At 38.6% G+C, this 20743-nt stretch overlaps 1 protein-coding gene across 1 annotated transcript in view; it reads right to left on the reverse strand.

Moving 5' to 3' along the window:
• Positions 1–20743, reverse strand: part of asap2a (ArfGAP with SH3 domain, ankyrin repeat and PH domain 2a) — a 145933-nt gene that overhangs the window by 43451 nt on the left and 81739 nt on the right. Inside the window, 5 exon segments of the mRNA XM_052024496.1 lie at positions 4196–4282; positions 7266–7341; positions 7523–7608; positions 10215–10344; positions 14618–14667. Of these exon segments, the coding sequence (XP_051880456.1) occupies positions 4196–4282; positions 7266–7341; positions 7523–7608; positions 10215–10344; positions 14618–14667 (429 nt within the window).

The following is a 20743-nucleotide window of genomic DNA, read 5'->3' on the forward strand; positions in this document are numbered from 1 at the left end:
TGTTTTTGGTTGCCCATAGGATGCAGTGTATGAGCTGTAGATGGCTGTATAACCTTTTAAGAATCTGAGCATGTCATGCCATCACTGAGCCTTGTGCACTCTCAATCCATTATCTGTTCTTAGGTCATAGATTTTCCAGTGGACCACTGGAATAGTAGGCATGTCAGTTGACAGCAATGGTGAATTTCATCATTGACGTCTGTCTTCACCAAGAGGTGGCTCCTGATATGCGGGAAGTGGTTCAAATTTTCCAGGGTCTCACCATGAACTTACACCTTACATTTGCAGCTGGTTGCTCCTCGTCATTCTTATCAAATCAGTCCTAGTTCTTCACAATAGAGAAATCAAACGTCTCTTTGCAGCTGCCAATTATGGCAGTCTTCAGGACAGGTCACAAGCTGTGAACATTTTGCCACTCCTGTAGGTTGAGAATTGACAGGATGCCTGTAAGGCACTGTTCAAGAAGCGTTACCTTTGGAACTCCTGACAGCCTTAACACTGACCTTCTTGTGACAACACTTCCATTGACGTTGTTGTTTTGGGGCCAGGTTGATGAAGGTAATATAGCAGATTAAGCCATGGTCAGTCCAACAATCATCTGTACCCATCATGGCTCAGTTAATGTGGACGTCTTAGCAATACCTTGCTTGGATGATGATTTAACCTAATACATGCCACTGCTTGGACCAGGAGAGCTGCCATGACATCTTGTGCTTGTCCCTCTGATCACAAGATCACAAGACAAGGGAGCAGAAGCAGGCCATTCGGCCCATCGAGTCTGCTCCAAGGAAAAGGGAAAAAGAAATGGGGAATGGGGAGGAAAAAAAAACTATTCTAATCCCAATTTCTGGCCTTATCCCCATATCCCTTGATACCCTGACTATGTAGATATCTATCTATCTCTTCCTTGAGCGTCCCTACTGATCTGGCCTCCACTGCTGTATGTGGCAAGGAGTTCCACAAATTCACCACCCTCTGGCTAAAGAAATTTCTCCTCATCTCTGTTTTGAAACTGTACCCTCTAATTCTAAGATTCTGCCCTCTGGTCCTGGACTCACCCACCAAGGGAAACGGCCTGGCCACATCTACTCTGTCCTTTCCTATCAACATTTTAAGTGTCGCTATGAGGTCCCCTCTCATTCTTCTGTACTCCAGTGAGTACAGTCCAAGAGCCGACAAATGCTCATCATACGTAAGCCCTTTCATTCCTGGAATCATCCTCGTAAATCTCCTCTGAACCCTCTCCAACGTCAGCACATCCTTCCTAAGATGTGGGGCCCAAAACTGCGCACAATATTCCAAATGAGGCCTCACTAGTGCCCTGTAGAGCCTCATCAACACTTCCTTACTTTTATACACTATACCTCTCGAAATGAATGCCAACATAGCATACGCTTTCTTTACCACCGATCCGACCTAGTGGTTAACCTTAAGGTATCCTGCACGAGTACCCCAAAGTCCCTTTGTACTTCTGTACTTTGAATCTTCTCTCCTTCTAGATAATAATCTGCCCGCTTATTTCTGCTTCCAAAGTGTACAAATGCACATTTCTCAACATTGAATCTCATCTGCCATTTCCTTGCCCATTCTCCTAAACTGTCTAGGTCCCTCTGCAACCTTCCTATCTCCTCAATACTCCCTACTCCTCCACCTATCTTGGTGTCATCCGCAAACTTAGCCACAAAACCATTTATTCCATTATCCAAATCGTTGATGTAGAAGGTAAAAAGGAGCGGTCCCAACACCGACCCCTGCGGCACACTACTAGTAACCGGTAACCAACCAGAACGAGATCCTTCTATTTCCACTCTTTGCTTCCTGCCAACCAGCCAATGCTCCACCCATTCTGCTATCCTACCTGTAATTCCATAACCTCTCATCTTATTAATCAGTCTCTTGTGACGCACCTTATCGAAGGCCTTTTGAAAGTCTAAATACACAACATCTACCGCCTCTCCCTTATCCACCCTACCTGTGATTTCTTCAAAAAACTCCAATAGGTTGGTCAGGCAGGATCTTCCCTTCACGAAACCATGCTGGCTTGGGCCTATCTTGCCTTGCGCCTCTAGGTATTCCAGAACCCCATCCTTGAGGATAGATTCCAAAAATTTTCCCACCACTGACGTCAGACGAATAGGTCTGTAATTTCCTTTATGCTGGCTCCCACCTTTCTTATACAACGGAACTACATTTGCGACCCTCCAGTCCTCCGGAACCATGCCGGAATCTATCGATTCCTGGAAAATTATCGCCAATGCCTCCACTATCTCTAAAGCCACCTCCTTCAAAACCCGGGGATGCACCTCATCCGGTCCGGGAGACTTATCAGTCTTTAGCCCATTTAGTTTTCCTAGCACCTTCTCTCTAGTAATCTTAACTGAACTCAGTTCCATTTCGCGAGACTCCTGACTAACCGGCACATTGCTGATGTCCTCCACGGTGAAGACCGATGCAAAATATTCATTCAATTCCTCTGCCATCTCTCTATCGTCCATTACAGTACCTCCTGCACCGTTATCAGTTGGTCCTATATCAACCCATGTCTCTTTTTTTTACTTATGTATTTAAAAAAACTCTTAGTAACCTTTCGAATGTTATCCGCCAACTTCCTTTCATAATTCATCTTTTCTTTCCTAATGACCTTCTTAGTTTCTCTCTGCAGGTTTTTAAAAGCTTCCCAGTCTTCCGTTTTCCCACTAATTTTTGCTTCTTTGTACGCCGCCCCTTTTGCTTTTATTTTAGCCTTCACCTCTCTTGTTATCCACATTTGTGCCTTTTTTCCATTCAAAACCTTTTTTCTTGGAATATATCTATCCTGCATTTTCCTTATTTCCTGTAGAAATTCCTTCCATTTCTCCTCCGCTGTCCCTCCAGCTAGCTTACTCTTCCAATCAATTTGGGCCAACTCTTCTCTCATACCATTGTAATTTCCTTTGTTCCACTGATATATCGATAGACCAGTTATCAGCTTCTCCTTCTCAAACTTGAAACTGAACTCAATCATATTGTGATCACTGGTTCGCAGTGGTTCCTTTCTTTACCTTTAGTTCCCTAATCACCTCCGGTTCATTACAAAGCACCCAATCCAAAACAGCCGATCCCCTGGTGGGCTCTTCAACAGGTTGCTCCAGAAAAACATCCCCTCAGACATTCCACAAACTCACTCTCCTGAGTTCTACCGCCTTGCTGGATTTCCCAGTCCACCTTCATGTTAAAATCCCCCATAATTATCTTCACATTGTCACTCTGGCATGCTTTTTCTATCTCAAACTGCAACTTATCGTCCACTTCCTGACCACTTTTAGGGGGCCTATATATGACTGCTACTATTGTCCTTTTACCCTTACTATTTCTTAGCTCCACCCATAAGGATTCCACCTCCTCTGACCCAATGTCCTTCCTTTCTATTGACTGAGTTTCATTTTAACAAAGTCATGTTCCAGGCAGTTTGTCAAGAGAAGGACCCATTTCAATTAGCCTACCCTACTCCTCCTTTGTTGATCACACCACCCCAGAGAAAGTGATTAGGTATGTTGCTGGAACCAGGGATAGGGAACATGGTTAGGTGTGCAAATCAGTGTGCCCATGCTTTGACATCAACATCACTACACTAAGTGAGGTACAACAGGCAGGACATAGCCAGTTTAAAGAGGCTGAGTACTAGCACAAGTATAAAGAGAATATATGCAAAATCTTTTTGTTCATAACAAATTAAGTTATAGACAATGCTACAAGTTGTTAAAAAGCTGAGTGACAAATGATCTTTAAGTAAATACAAATTAAACACAAACAGAAAATCTTATCAACTTTGTTAGAGATCAAGCATTTTACTTAACATGAAAAGTATCTGCATCTAACTCACAGAGACACAAAAGATCAGAATTAAGAAAGCATTTGAAGCAAATGCAACATTTCAGTGAACATGAGATTCATAAGATGTGAATTTCAAAGGGATAGTGCTGTCATTATCCTTAGAAATCACTCCTGAGAACATGCATATTTGATAGTGCAGAATTCAGTGCTTTAAAACTGTAACATTTACTATCAAAATATGATAGACTCATTGCCCTGATATTTTACACAAACTTGTTCTCTGACTGTAAAGAATAACATGACTAAAAACCCAAACAAATAACATTTACTAATGGTATAACATTATGGCACCAGCATTATGGTACTAAAAAAAACTGCTCACCTCCTTTTGTTCAACCTGAAGCCCTGCTTTTAGTACATCCCGAAGTTGGACAAGCTGTTTTCTTCCTCATACCTGCACTTGCTTGATCTGGAAAAAAAAATCAATGTAGTCATATTTCAGAAAGCAAAAAATAGTTTGTGCCCAATAGGAGCAGAATTAGAAAAAAAAGAAATGCTACTTTCTCCAATAATTATCCACTTAACACAAAAATCACACACACACAACACTTCTGCAGTTTCATTAATGGGGATGATAATAATAAAAAAATCTTTATAAAGTATTATGGCTTAACCTCAGTTCAGTCAAAAAGATGGAAAAGGGAAAACGATGTACAGCTCAAATCACTCCCTGAACGTTCAGTAATGCAGCATCCAACCAAATAATTCAATGTATGAAAACATTTCTTTTTCCAACTCTCCTCCTTTCATTTCACCTTTAACTTAGGGCACAATCCATAAAATATTTCGTCCAGGTGCCAAATGACTGAGCATCATTACTGACAATGGTAATTTTTCAATAGGAATCATATCTGAAATCCAAGGCCAAGTTTACAGAATGTAAAGGTGGTAAAAGGAGAACTGACTGTAAAAGGAGAAAGGTTCTGTTGTGGGTTTGCAGGAGGGCGCTCATTCAATAGACTAAACAAATAGATGAATGGAAGAAAATACAAAATGGAACCATGTTTTCAGAAAAAAAGCAATTGAGCGGGATTAATTGGAAAAGTCACAAACAGCCAGTGCTAACACAATGGGCTGAATGGTCTGCTAATGTACTGTAACATTCTATTTTCCTTCAGTTAATCTTCAGGTAACATAAAATTTATCTGATTTAGCCAATAAGCTAATAACAAAATACTCATTTAAACATAAATCATGAAAATGGACGAGTTAACTGAAAATAGAGCACCTGACCTCTCATATCATTGTATGCTGGTGTCTGGCGCAGTGCAAGCTGCCCTTAGTTAGAAGCTAACTTGAATGCTAGTGCTTGTCATACAGGGAGTAAAGGAAATTCTTCAGACTTGAGGTGTGAGATGCTATAGCAGTTCCAGTAACTTAGTTGCTAAACCAAGCAAGTCCACAGTATTCTTAAGGTAATTCTAATGACTAGCTTACTAAAAAAAAGAAAAGAACATGATACAAAAGATCAGCAACAGATAACCCCATGAGATTAAGTAGAGCAATTCTCACAGGCTGAAAAATGAGACGCAGCTCTGATAAGTTTCACAGTGTCAGTTAGTTAAACTCCAAAAGTAGTCTTGCACAATCAGAAATTATTTGAACTATGCTCTGTCAATTTGCAGAGTAACCAGCAAAATGCAAGAAGTATAGATTTATTAGCATTTATTGATTCAGAAACCACAATGAGTGTCTTATTATGGATCTGACCGGGGGTGGGGGGTGGCGCGGGGATGTCAAAATTTTGACATTTTCCCCAAGTGTATCAAAGCAGCTAGCTGATCAAAAAGAAGAAATAAGATTCCACATAATTTGACTGGTCAAACCCATAAGACGCTCATCGTTCCAGCTGCCCTGGCCCAACTGTCTCAGAATGATTGTGAGAAAATGTTTTTACAGAACCTTGGTGAGTACACAGATGGACACTTGAGCTCAAATGCAGTCAGAACAGAAGAAATGGGAGCAGAGGTAGATCATATAGCCCCTTCAGCCTGCTCCATCATTTCTGCTTCTTCTTAGGGCGTTCTTACCAAGCTTTGAGAACATGCTTAAATCTTTTTCTCTGTTTGCCCATCTCCCAAAGAATACAACACCTTTTCAGAATGTAGAGTCAAGCATGAGAACAATGCAGCCTACCCAATGAAGCCTACACAACACAGTCAACTGAGAGTAACCAAGGCAATACTGCAGATGCTGGTCAGGGAGAGAAGGCTAAAGTTGCTTTTCTTATCCTTCCAGTGAATTTGAAGGATTTTGCGGAGACAACATTGGTGGTACTCTTCCTCCGCCATTCAATATTATCATACTGATCTGAAGTTGGCCTCTATTTCAGTTTCTGCCTGACCCCTCAATTCTTGACTCTACAGTCCAAAATTTCTCCATTCTTATTCCAAACTGGATTCCCCAACAAGGAAAAAAAACGTCCTGAACCCCCTCAGAACCTTATATGTTCCAATAAGATCAGCTCTCATTCTTCTCATTTCTAATGAGTATTACCAACTTGTACAATCTTTCCTCATTTCTTCCCTTCAACCCAGGAATCAAACTGGTGAAACTTCTGAACTATCCCCAATGCAAATATATTTCTACCTTAAATAAGGAGAACAAAATGATATACCGTTTTTGACCTGTGGCCTCATTAAAATGTTGTACAATTGTTGTAGGTATTTCCTCCTATTGCACAACATTTCCCTTGCAATAAAGGGCAACATTTTATTTGCCTTCTTAATTACTTAGTGCACCTACAGGCCAGCTTTGTGCTTCTCAATCTCCTTCTCCTTTCGTCTTCAGAAAACCTACTCAAGTGATACAATATCTTTTACAGGAATCAAAATACTTCAGTAGATCTTTTATTAAATTGTTTTGGATATTACTCTTTTATTTCAACCCATTTTAAATTTCACTCACATAAAACATTTTATTTGCATCATTACTATGCTCCCTCTTCCCATCCCTACTTCCATACTTCATTCATGAGCTGACATAAGAGAATTAGGTGTGAAAACTGCACATGAATTTAACTGTAGTTAAACCCATTAACAGCAGAATATCCAGTCACGAACATCAGCAAGCATGTTGCCACGGAGGGAAACATAACTAAGTGAGATCCAATTCCAAAATTCAAAAACACACTTTCCTGAAGAAGCTAATGTTTAACATTCAAGAGCAGGTTTCCTTCTACCTTCTAGTCCAATGCATTAATTGTCAATAATAAGACCTAAATGTTAGCCTAACATGTATCAACAGACGTAAAAGAGAGCAAAAATCAAAACCCAAGATGTGTACAACTTGGTTTTAACTCTCTAATCTAACTGAAAGCAGTAATTTGCATTCCTTCATTTTGTATGTAAAATATATGATGTAGTTGCACTCACAGTAATTATTAGACTTACAGCATGCAAATCTGTAGCCAACTTTTCCATGGAGGGTTTTAAACTTTCTACAGCCTTCAAGCCATCCTGAAAAAAACTGATTCTAAACAGTTAAACTGGAATACATTGTACAAATTAATCAAAACTTCTGCCCTTAACAATGTAATTAACTGAACAAAATTAGACTTTAAAAATAAATGCAGCATAAACTCTACTAATAGAATTCAAAGTATTACAAAATCTTTCATAAAAAAGGCATAAAAAATTCAAAAACTTACTTGCATTGTGCATGGAAATATTTAATGAGGTTCTGGAGTAAATCAACACCTTTCTTAATCTTGATCTCATTGACCTTAAGCAAATACTGTGAAAACAATGAACATTTTGAAGCTGAAAAATCACGGCACTCAAGAAAATATCCAGTGTAACAATGTTCTTGCGAAGGGCATGAAACTGCAGGATGTGATACAATATTTAAGATTACCTACACAATCCACATCGCAAAGTCAACATGTGGTAACCACGTGTTCAAAATATTCACAAAGAACTTTGCTAGCAAATAAATTTCCTAAGAAAGATTCAAAATACCATGCATCAGTACAACTTGTGTGTGTGCATTTATTAAAGTTCATAGGAACCATGAGTCATCATAATGATGGGTGTGAAAATCCACACCCCTGCTTCACTGGAACAGCAAGCATGTATATATAGTAATTTTTACTTCCAACCATTCCAAACCCTCAACTTAAACAACTGATGTGGCATCCACACCAGTACATACTGTATACATCTATTGCACCCACGGGGATAGAGCAATATACTGGCAGACAGCAAAGAATAGTGTAAAGAAATTTCCTCTCGATCCTACACTTACAAATGGCCAACTCTTTTTCCTGAGAACTCTGCTCCATAGATGTTCAATCCCTAGACTAGAGGAAAAGCCTCAAGACATCTCAGAAAATGTCTCAATGACAATCACCCCTCATTCTTCTAAATTCCAGTGGATATTGGCAAATCTTATCCACTTTCTTTTGGTAGATCAATATCCTCATCCAGGAATACATCTAGTTAATCTAGATTGCACTGATCCCAGTATGGCCTGCTGTTTAAGTCTGTGTACCTAAATGAGATCTCACCAAAACCCTGTACCTTCTCTTCTATACTTTTGTACTCTAATACCCTTGCAATAAAACTGACATACCATTTGCCTTCCGAAATATTTCATCTTTATGCACTAGCACACCAAAATCTTTGTTCATCAACATTTACTAGTTTCTCACCATTAAAAAATATTTTCTATTACTATTCTTCTAAACAATGTAAATAATCTATCATTTTCCCACATTATACGCCATTTACTATCTTAACCTGCCTGTATCCTTTTGTATACTCTTTGAACCCCCTAGATACTTCCCTTTCTCGCTTTGTATCATCAGTAAACCTGGAAATGTGACCCTGTCCTTGTACCTCAATTTGAGGTAACCCACAAAGACAGGTCTGTCAAACAGAAATGACCCATCTATTCCCCTTTTTTTTTCCTTTAAACACTGCTCTAACCTTATGGATATGTTGCCAAAACCCCTCCAAGGCCTCATTTAATGTAACAAGCTTTTGGGTGGTAACTTTGGAAAAACTGGTATAATACAAGTAACATCCTCAAAAGTACTTACTAGTTTTGTCAAAGCTCATTTTTCTTTCATAAAACCATGACGACTTTGCTTACTCGTATCCTGATTTTTTTAAAAATAAGTACCTTGTTACTGCATCCTTAATGATGGATTTCAATATTTTGTCAACAACTAATGTCGGCTAATTTGGCAAACGATAATCACTTTTCTTTCCTTCCTTCTTGAACAGCAATGTTATATTTGCCACCTTTGAAATTGCTGGGATTATTCCTAAATCTGGAAATTTTTGGAAGAAAGTCACTAATGCATCAGCTAATTTTTCAGCCATCTCTCAGAATCCTGGGATGTAAGCTACCAGGCCCAGGGAATTGTCCGTTTTCAACTCTCCTCTCTTTAGTCATATTTCAATTATTTCAGCTTCCTTATTCTCATTCGAAGTCTTGTCTACTAGACTACCCGTTGTTCAATGTCTCGCCGTTTCTTCATTTCATGCAACAAACTTCTCCTGCCTTTTAGTCTATGGGACCAACATTTGTTTTTACTGCCCTTTCCTTTTTAAAATAGTTTAGAAAAGCCCTGGGCATTCTGGGATTTTCTTTAGCCCTCAACTCCAATTAGAATTAACAACAGGAATAAACCTAAGTGGTGAAAGAAAAGGAAAAAAAACAAAAAAAAAGAAATGATAAAACAGTTATTTACTAGGCCATTCACAACCTCATTGTTTCAATACTTTACACAAATGCAGATATTTTGAAATGTTGCCACAGTTGAAAACTACTTTGGGCAACTGTCCATGGCTACTGTTTTGTTTTTTATCTGTTTAAACCTAACTTTTACATCAAGGCATTCAGCCAGATACATACACTCAAGCAAAGAATAAACTGCTTGAAGAACTCAGGGATACAAGCAGTATCTGTGGAGGCAAAGGGATGGTCGATGTTTCGGGTCGAGACCCTGCATCAAGACTACGTGCGTAGAGGGAAGATAGCCAGTATATAGGTGTCAGAGGCAGGGGTAAAACAGAGGCTGGTAGGTGATAGGTGGAAGCAGATGGTGGGCGGGGAGGAAGAGAGGAGAGTTGAGACACAAGCTGGTCAGCAAGTTTTTTTGTTCTAGATTCCAGCATCTGCAGTCACTTCTCTCCACACGCACATAAGCTATCAATCTATAAAATGGTAACAGTGATTTTGTTTTAAAGTCGGCAGCCTGTTTTGCCAAGTATAAACTCTTGAAAAGCAATGATTAGAAAAAAAAAGCATGGGTAGCATGTTCAACTATGGCTGAACAAATAATTACATAATTATACATCCTGGACAAGTAATAATTACACAGAATGACTTACCTCACACATCTGTAATTGAAAAAACCTTCGCTCTTTCTCCATTTCTTCAGCAATTTCTGCTCCACTTATTTCTGTACGGATCATACCATGTTGTTTGGCATGTTCCTTTTTCTCCTTTTCAATTTTTGTACTGCAAGTGAAAAACAACAACTTTGTATCATTGCCACAAAGGGAGTTTATATTTTTCCAATTTAAGAACATAAGAAAAAGGAAGAATAGGCAACACATCCCCTCAAGCCAAATGAAAGGGAAATAAAATAGAATGAGCAATTACAAAAATATGTTAAGAGCTTTTATCAGTAGATTAGTTTATTGTCATCTACAACAGGGTGCAATGAAATTCCTTGTATGCATGAAGCTCACAGAGTAAACAGAATACAGGGTAATAATAAATAAACAATAAATACAAAGAAGAGTGCAAAACAGCAGAAAGGTACGAAGATTGTAGTGGAATCTGAAGAAGTGCAAAAGGATTTAAAAAATTAACATAGGTCCCTTAAAAGTGGAGAGAAGAGAAATTATAATATGGAAAAGGAAATAGCTGAAATATTTGACAAAAGTCCTTTGAGGATGTAATTGGCAGGTTAGGCAAGTACAAGGAGTTAACAATAATATATCTGGACTTTCAAAAGGCATTTGATAAGATGCCACGTGAAAAGGTTGTTACACAAAATACAGGTCATGGGGCTGAGGATAATATGTTAGCTTGACAGAGTACAGCAAAGAGACACCAAAAATAGATGGCTCATTTTCAGGTTGGCAGGTTATTACTAGCCAGGAGGAGCAGAGTTAGAATCTACATTAATCACCTAGATGAAAGGATATTGTGTAAAGCATCCAGGACTGCTGCCAGAACATAGCTAGTGGGGAAGTCAGGTTTGAGAAGAGTCTGCAAAAGGTATTTGTGAGCAAATTACATGAGTGAACAAAATGCTGGTAAATAGAATATGGAGGAATACAAGATTATTCATTTTGGTAGAATGAGTGGAAAGAGTAAATAGTAAATGTGGAATCTGATAGTTTCCTTGCATACAAAAGAAAGTTAATATTCAAGTACAAACAACAGTAGGGAAGGATGGGGAGTGTGCAGTGGGGCCAGTGAGGAGGAACAATATCATGGCCCCCAGTAATAAACACATTAAGATTAGACATGCATCTACATATAAATATGTTATTATAAATTCCTGAGCAAACCACCGCAGGAAGATAAATGTTATGTTGGTCTCTAATACAAAAGAGGTTAAGTTTTGCTGAAACCATACTAGAACATTGGTGAAATCTCCCCTGGAAGGATGAGGGCAGTTTTGGTCTCCATAGGAAAGGAAAAATATACTCAGTAACAAACAATACACTGGAGGAACTCAGCAGGTCAAGCAGCATCTGCGGTGGTGGGGTGGGGGAGGGGGAGAAAGGAGAAAGAATTGTTGATGTCTCAGGTCAAAACCCTGCATCAGAATGGAGGGGGAGATAGTCAGTATAAAGAGAAGGGCAGTGGTCACACAGGAGCCCAAGTGATCGGTGGACTGATGAGGGGGTGAACGATGACTGACAGGTTGACCTAGGTAGGGGAAGGGAGGAGTGGAATTGGGAGATCGAGATGGTGGTGATGGATGGAGACAAAAAAAAGAGGCAGATGGTGTGAGGTGGGAGGAGGGAGGTTGAAGGTGGAGACAGCTGCTGGAGGGTGATAAATGGGAACATAAGGGCTACCAGTGCTGGAATCTGATAAGTAAGGGAGGTGATTATGGGAACCGTTAGGGGAGAGGTGAATGGCAGATGGAACTAGAACCAGATGGGGGAAAGAGACATGGGTAATGTGTGTGTGTAGGAGGGGGGTGGGTGGGAAAAGGAACAGAAACAGGAGGGGAACTGGAGAAGGATAGGAAAGAGAGAATCAGGGGAGAAAAACACACCAGAGGGGAGAGTTACCTAAAATTGTTCAAGCCATTGGGTTGTAGACTACCCAGGCTGAATGAGGTGTTCCTGTTTAACTCAGATAGCTCAGAATTACTGGATTGACTCCCAAGATGAATGAGTTACCTTACAGGAAAACATTGAATTGAATGGGCCATGCACACTGGAGTTTTAAAGAATCAGAAACATTATGGGTATAAGGGGAAAGATTCTGAGTATCTATTTCCTCTGGCTGGTGATTCTAAAATGTGTGCAGAATCTTGGGCTATGAACATTTAGAAATGTGGAAAAAAAATTTTTTGTTCGGATATTGTGAATCTTTGGAATTTTCTAATCAACATGGCTGCAAATGCTCAGATGTTAAGTCTATTCCAGCCCAAGACTAATTAGATTTTCAGGTTCAGAGGGAATTAATGGTTATGGGAATCATGTTAGAAAGTGACCATTAGAGAAAGGATCTTATTGCAGAGCAGTTTGGCCTCTTCCCACTTCCATTTATTATGCCATTGACTGTGGCCTAAAAGGTTTTCTCAATTTAAAAACAAAACATGGAGTAACCAATTGTTATTGAAGAACAAGTGGACAAAAAAAAGCAGTTTTGGATGCATTAAACATGAACAGCCACCAATTTCTATTTTTAAAAGATCAAGTCAAATGAGGAAACTGCTAAATGATTTTAATTGTTAAACCACAATTAAATGGATATATGAATGCATTTAAAAATTACACACTATTTTTACTCCAATATTTATGACAGTTATCTTGTAAAAATGTAATTTAATAATTTCAATAACTGTACACCTTTCATGTCAATTCTTCATGTACTTTATACTGCTTTAAAAGGTGTGTATTCAAATCTTACTTGATCCTAACTTATTTGTGTTTGTGCTGTAAACAAGAACCAAATGTAACTTCTGCACAATTAATGGCTGAAGACTTCACAGAGAACCATTCACCCTAAGATATTACCCAAATGCAAGCTTTCTATGGATAAAACACCATCTCCCTGGAATTCAATTTTAGCAATTTTCTGGCACAATTAATTTAATGGATAGCCATCCAGTTACAGGAATAAGAAAATATATTTCTCAAATGGAAAACTTGTTTAAAAACATGTTTAAAATTACATTTTAAATTTTAATGATTGCTTCCTTTGCCCTCCATTTCAGCAAATGTTTTTTCACTCTTTGAAATGCTCGTGGACAACCAGCTAATCCAAACAGACCAATTACTCTGAAGTTTCAGCAGAGTTACTCAGGAACTCAAAGTGGTTTCTTTCCAGAATCAAAGCCAGAAAACTACTGTATCATGTACAATTTTTGCAGACCTATATGGTTTCTATCCTCAATCGCATGAGCACCTGTTTTTCAAAAATAGATGTCGGTGTTAGGGATTATTTTGGAGTTATGAAATTATGGATAGCAGATATTAATTGAGAACCAGGAAATAAAACCTGTTCACAATTTAACTTCTACTGATACTTTAAGGCTACTGAAATCAATCATTGGGTGTGGAACATTATGATTCTGTACCATTGAAACTACGCAGAGTAAGTCAATAGATGAATGTTCATGTTAATTGGTGATCATTGAAAACTTCAGGATGAGATCAGGGAAGGCATTAAGACCATGAGACATGGGAACAGATTTAGGCCATTTGGCCCATCCGGTCTGCTCTGCCTTTTGTTCATGGCTGCTTTATTTTTTTCTCTCAACCCTATTCTTCTGCCTTCTCCCCATAACCATTGACGCGCTTACTAATCAAGAACCTATCAACCTCCGCTTTAAATATACCCATTGACTTGGCCTCCACAGCCATCTGTGGCAATGAATTCCACAGATTCACCACCCTCTAGCTAAAGAAATTCGTCATCTCAGTTCTAAAGGGATGTTCTTTTATTCTGAGGCTGTGCTCTCTGGTTCTAGACTCTCGCATTACTGGAAACATCCTCTCCACGTCCACTCTATCCAGGTCTTTCAATATTCAGTAGGTTTCAATGATATCCCCCCTCATCCTTCTAAACTCCAGCAAGTACAGGCCCGGAGCCATCAAATGCTCCTCATCCCCAGGACCAGTCACCAGTATTTGAATATTCAAAGCGGTTCTGTTGGTTTGGATGTGCTCCCATTGTAAATACGTGATTCTGCAAAGTTACCTGCCTATATTCAAAATGTTAAAGTTAAATAGGCGATAATAGCCATTGAAACTGTAGTTAATCACTTATTGCTGTCTTTGTGTTCAAAAAGAATAAAACATTGTGTTGGGAGAGGAGAACTAGATTCTCTCCAGAAGATCTGCTGTGTTGAATAAAGCCCTTTATATCTCCCAGTTACAGCTTCCATGTGGCACAGTTCAATCAGTCACAACAGTCAAGTCAATAAATGTTCTAATTCCTGAAAAATCACCTACTTGCAGTGCTTATTTCAATGTAAAATAAAACAGCTGGGCAGATATACGACTTCCTTATGATGAAAAAAAATTAGACTTACACTTTTGTTTCATAGTCCTTCCAGGCTTTATCAAAAGGCTTCTTAAGATCCTGTAGATGGAAGCAGTAAGATGTCTGAATAAGTTTTCTAACTATTTTCTTACAGTACATGTCTGATTGCTGCAACAAAGTAACCCACATCTTGAAATGTTTTTTTAAAAACTGAACCTGCAATATTTTCTAACTACAAATACTGTCAAAAAAAAGTTTATGTTCAGCAAAATTAAAATACAAACACTGTTATTCTCGTTCAATCAATATGCAACCAGCACAGTCCGTTTCCCAAAAGTTATTTTTCAATTATACAAGCAACTGGAGGGGAAGGTTGCAGCAACAGTATACAAATTGCTTCAAGAAAGACAAGTTGTGAAGAGGATGTGAGGAATCTACAAGGGGATATAAATAGATTGAGTGGGTAAAGATATGGCAAATGGAGTAATGTGGGAAAATTTGAAATTATCTTTTCTGACCAATGAATTAAGAAAAAACCTAAATGGTGATGGATTACAGAGCACTGAGATGCAATGATCTGAGTATCCTTGTGCATGGTTCACAAAATGTTAGTATGCACGTACATTAAGTAATTAGGAAAGTTAATGAGATGTTATCGTTTATTGCTAATGAATAGCAACGTGCAATAGCAAAAGGTGGAGATGCTTCAGTTACATGGGAAATTAGCAAGACCATATCTGGAGTATGATGTATAATATTTGTCTCCTTTACTAAGGAACGATGCTGATATGTTAGAATCAGTTCAGAGAAGGTTTACGGAGCTAATAACTGAAATAACTGCAACTTGTCTTATGAGGAAAAGTTGGACAGGTTACATTTGTATCTGCTGCAGTATAGAAGAGACATGTTTTAAACATACAAAATCTTGTGGAATCCTGACAGGGTGGACATAAACAGGGTGGTGTATCTTGTGAGAGAAACAAAACTTGGGATTACTGTCTAAAAATAAGGGCAGTGGAAGCAGAGTCTGAGTATTCTGAAGGCAGAGATAGACAGATACAGACAGATACTTCCTAACAAAGTAGGTGAAAGTTTACTGTGGGTAGACAGAAATGCAGAGTTGAGGTTACAATCATATCAACTATGATCTTACTAAACAGCAGAGCAAGTTTGAAGGATGATGTGGCCTACTCTTAATTCATATGTATGTATACACAATGTTACAAAATCAACCTCTCAGATAGTTGATGATAATACTAAGGCAAAATAGCCACAAAGTGTTGACCATACAATTATTTTAAATATTCCACAATTGGCTGTTTTGCCATGTAAAAATTTGCACCATTTAACAAGTGCTATTTTTGTCTTAATGGTACATTTGCAACTATAATAATTATCTGTGAATTACTTCCACTGACAATCGACAATATATGGCCAGATCCGTCCAATCAACCAGGGATATTTAAGTATTGAAACTTAGATTATAAGATCAAAGCAAAATCAACTCTTAAAAAAAAATCCCCGTTCTAAAAACCTGGTTGGTAAATTGGTCAAATAAATTTGTTTGTTACTTTTATTCAGTAATCATGATATGTTGACAAACCTCAGTTAGATTTTTACTGATTAATCAGATGCAAATGACCTTCACGATACAAGTGCATAAAAGGAAGCTCAAGTATTTTGTCACGAACCAGCAACAAAAGAAACACACTGAGCATGATTTAGTGTTAAAAACTATTTTATTAATCACTACTTATGATAATACGTAAAATAAAAGTAAAAATGTTAGTATGTTAGAATTCAAGAATGTTAAACCTCGAACGTTAACCCCAAAACTAAACTCTTCGTGTGTGTGTGTGACAAAGTCCAAAACTCCCAGTTCCGGAATGGTTCTTAAAGTTCAGTTCCGCAAGCCATAAGGTGAAACATGAGCAAGGGCTTCTTCAACAACCACCGTTGTCTGAAGATAAGATGTAGATGTAGAAAAACATAGAGAGAGTACATACGAAATCCAAATGTTCCACGATGGAACCCAAATGACACTCCAGTGTTTACTCGGTTCTGACTTCCTCACCCCGAAAAGCATCCGAACCGTGGTCGTCCACACACAAATACCTGTTTCCTTCTACAGGTCAGCAACAAAGTGAACTCCACCGGATTACTTCCAACTTCCATACATGGATTTCAGTAGCAAACACAGTTATTATTTCTCATCCATCGATAGAGAAAACAAGCAGGCTGGTGTCTCTCTCCCTTCTCTCTCTCTCTTCTTCTTCTTCTTCTTCTTCAACAACGTCATTACGTCCTTTATCTTCTATTGACGTAAGCACGCCCCACACACACATACACACACACTCTCTATCTTAAAGGGACTTTCACTGAGTCCGTAACACCTCCCACCTAAAAAAAAATTTTTCCCAAGAAAAATTTAACCGCGCATACAGTTAGTAATGTTAATAATTATCATGTTACACAACTACAGACTATCAGATTAGTACAGATACGTTTCCCATTTAACATCGAGAAAGACAATCAGCAATCACATTATCTTTGCCTTTAATGTGAGTTATCATGAGATCAAACTCTTGCAAAATTAAACTCCAGTTTAACAGCCTTCTGTTCTTGTTTTTGACTCGGCTCAGAAACACCAATGGGTTATGATCTGTATACACAGTCAATGGTTTCTGAGCGGTGCAAACATATACACTGAAATGTTGCAAAGCTAAAACAAGCGACAGTAATTCTTTCTCTATAGTGGAATAATTCTTTTGATGCTCATTAAATTTCTTTGAAAAGTAAGCTACAGGATGGTCAATATCATCAAGGTCACCCTTCTGCAACAACACAGCTCCTGCAGCTTCATCACTGGCATCTACTGCTAATGAAAATGGCTTTTCAAAGTCAGGTGTTTTGAGCACAGGATGGTAGCATAAAATGGCTTTCAGCTTCTCAAATGCTTCTTGACAAGAATCTGTCCAAACAAACTTTACTCCCTTCTTCAGAAGATTAGTTAGGGGAAGAGCAATATCAGCAAAATTTTTACAAAATTTTCGATAATATCCAACCATTCCCAAAAATCTTCTAACAGTCCTCGTACCTGTGGGAATAGGGAACTCAGATATTGCTTGAACTTTTGCCTGAACAGGAGCTTGCTTGCCTTGACCTACAACATAACCAAGATACGTCACAGTGGCATGGCCAAATTCACTTTTAGCCAAGTTAACTGTAAGGTTAGCCTTGGAAAGTCTTTCAAACAACCTTTCTAACGCAGAGATGTGATCCTCCCATGTATCATTCCCAGTCACTAAGTCGTCAATGTAGGCATCTGTATGTTTTAACCCATGAATCATTGAATTAATCATTCTTTGAAATGTTGCCGGAGCATTTTTCATTCCAAATGGCAAAACATTGTATTCATACAATCCAGAAGGGGTTACAAAGGCTGAAATTTCCCTTCCTCTATCTGTTAATGGAACACACCAGTACCCTTTTAATAGGTCAATCTTTGTAAGAAATTTTGCCTTTCCCACTCTGTCTATGCAATCATCCACCCTAGGAATAGGGTAAGCATCTGACTTTGTTACAGCATTCACTTTCCTGTAATCTGTGCAAAATCTAACAGTTCCATCAGGTTTAGGTACAATAACACAGGGCGAACTCCAATTTGAAGTAGAATGTCTAATAATATCATTTTCCAACATGTATTTTATTTCCTGATCAACAAGTTTACTTTTTTCCACATTCATTCGATATGGGTGTTGTTTGATTGGTTTTGCATCCCCAATGTCAACATCATGGGTAATTATCGATGTTCTGTTTGGAACATCTGGGAACAAATTTTTAAATTTTAAAATTAATTCTCTCATCTGTTGTTTTTGTGAAACTTGTAAATGATTCAACTTCGTTTCAAGGTTCTCCATGATATTTTGGTTTTTTAGTTTCGATGGAACAATATTTGGTCTAAATTGGCCTTCCTCAACATCAACATCAGGCATTCTAGAAACAACCTTTACATCATCCACCAAGGCCACAACTGAATCCTTCTCATAAGGTTTTAGCATGTTTACATGACAGAGTTGTGTTTTCTTGCGTCTATCTGGTGTTTTGATTATATATGTTAGATCAGTCACTCGAGATTCAATAACATAGGGTCCAGAAAAACGAGATTGCAAGGGATTATTTTGGCTAGGGAAAAATACCAACACCTTTTGCCCCACTGCGAATGTCCTAGGCTGAGCATGTCTATCAAAATATGTCTTCATTCTTATCTGGCTTGTTTTCAAATTCTCTCTCGCTAGCTGGCAGACTCTCTCCAACCGAGTTTTAAATTTTTGGACATAGTCCAACAGACTCAAGTGCACTTCCTCATTAACCCATTGCTCTCTTAACAACTCCAAAGGTCCTCTCACCCTATGTCCAAATACAAGCTCAAACGGACTAAATCCTATTGACTCCTGGATTGATTCTCTAACGGCAAACAAAAGTAAATGGATACCTTCGTCCCAATCCTTGGTGTTTTCAAAGCAATAAGTCTTCAGCATATTTTTGAGAGTAGAATGAAATCTTTCCAGAGCTCCTTGAGATTCTGGGTGATATGCAGATGATACAATCTGCTTTGCTCCCAGCTCATAGACTATTTGTTGAAAAATTTTTGACATAAAATTACTACCTTGATCAGATTGGATTTCTTTTGGCAAACCAAACAAGGTAAAAAAATTTTACAAGAGCCTTTGACACCGTCTTGGCCTTAATATTTCTAAGGGGTATTGCCTCTGGAAATCTAGAAGTGGCACACATGATGGTTAACAAATACTGATTTCCAGTCTTAGACTTTGGTAATGGACCAACACAGTCCACAATCACCTTCGAAAAGGGCTCCCCAAAAGCAGGAATTGGCTTCAAAGCAGCCACAGGGGGTTTTTGATTTGGTTTACCTACCATCTGACATGTGTGGCAGGTTCAACAAAACATCACCATATCTTTTCTCAAACCAGGCCAATAGAATTGTTTCAAGATCTTCCCTACAGTTTTATTCACACCAAAATGACCACCCAAAGGCATACTATGGGCCAGGTTTAAAATCTCATCCCTATAAACTTTTGGAACAACAACTTGATGAATAACTTCCCATTCCTCAGTAACAGGAACATGAGGAGGTCTCCATTTCCTCATTAACACTCCATTTTTGACATAGTATCCAGTTGGCACTTTTTCAATCTCCTCACATGAGAGAGCTTTTTCTTTCAATTCTGTCAACTCAGGGTCCTTTGTCTGTTCCACCATAAAATCCTTCCTCGACAAAGACAAATCTTTAAATTCAGGCTCACTATAAGGATGTTGATCCTCCAGTGAAGACAGAAAAGTCTCAGATAAGGCATCATAATTTTCTTCCTGTTTAGGACTGTCACAAGGAACTACATCAGACTGCACCGGACTGTCTGTCTTGGCTAATTCTCTAGCTCTAGCTCGAGTCACCGCACATGATGGGTAAACATCTGGATCATTCTCAGACTCATCAATCCTTGGTTTGGTTGTTAACCGTACCACAGGATCACTTTCTCCATCTGCAAGGTCATTTCCCAATAACAAAGAAACTCCTTCCACTGGCAAACTAGGTCTTATCCCTATCTCGACTGGTCCTTCTACGAACTTTGACTTTAAAATCACCCTGTGAAAAGGGACAGACATGGTCTCACCTGTAACGCCTCGTACTAGATTTACTTCACCAGTGTCACTTTCTTCACCAAAATTTAAAACACTGTCCAGCAAGAGAGATTGACTAGCCCCAGTATCTCTAAGAATTTTCACTGGCACCTGGGGTGACTCATCATTCAGTGAAACAAAACCCTCTGATACATAAGAACGGAATTCCTTTCTCACCTCCTCCAACTTTTCTGCTTTTACCTCTTGCAAGGACTGATCTTTAACAGCATCTCCTAAACCTTTTTGATTTTTAATTGCCTGAAAGCAAGCATTGGGCACAGCTTCCTTCTTTTTCTTCAAAAGGGCACAATTAGATATCACATGGCCAGGTTTCCTACAGTAATAACAAGTACGCTCAACAGGTTTCTCCAGCCCTGGCTTCTTTTCATCTTTTCCTTTTTGATTACCTCCCAATTTAATCTCCGGTTTACCTGGATTGTCTTTGTAACTCTTTTGAAAGGTTTTAGGTTGT

Source organism: Pristis pectinata, chromosome 10 (genome assembly GCF_009764475.1).
Source record: "Pristis pectinata isolate sPriPec2 chromosome 10, sPriPec2.1.pri, whole genome shotgun sequence".
NCBI classification, from domain to species: domain Eukaryota; kingdom Metazoa; phylum Chordata; class Chondrichthyes; order Rhinopristiformes; family Pristidae; genus Pristis; species Pristis pectinata.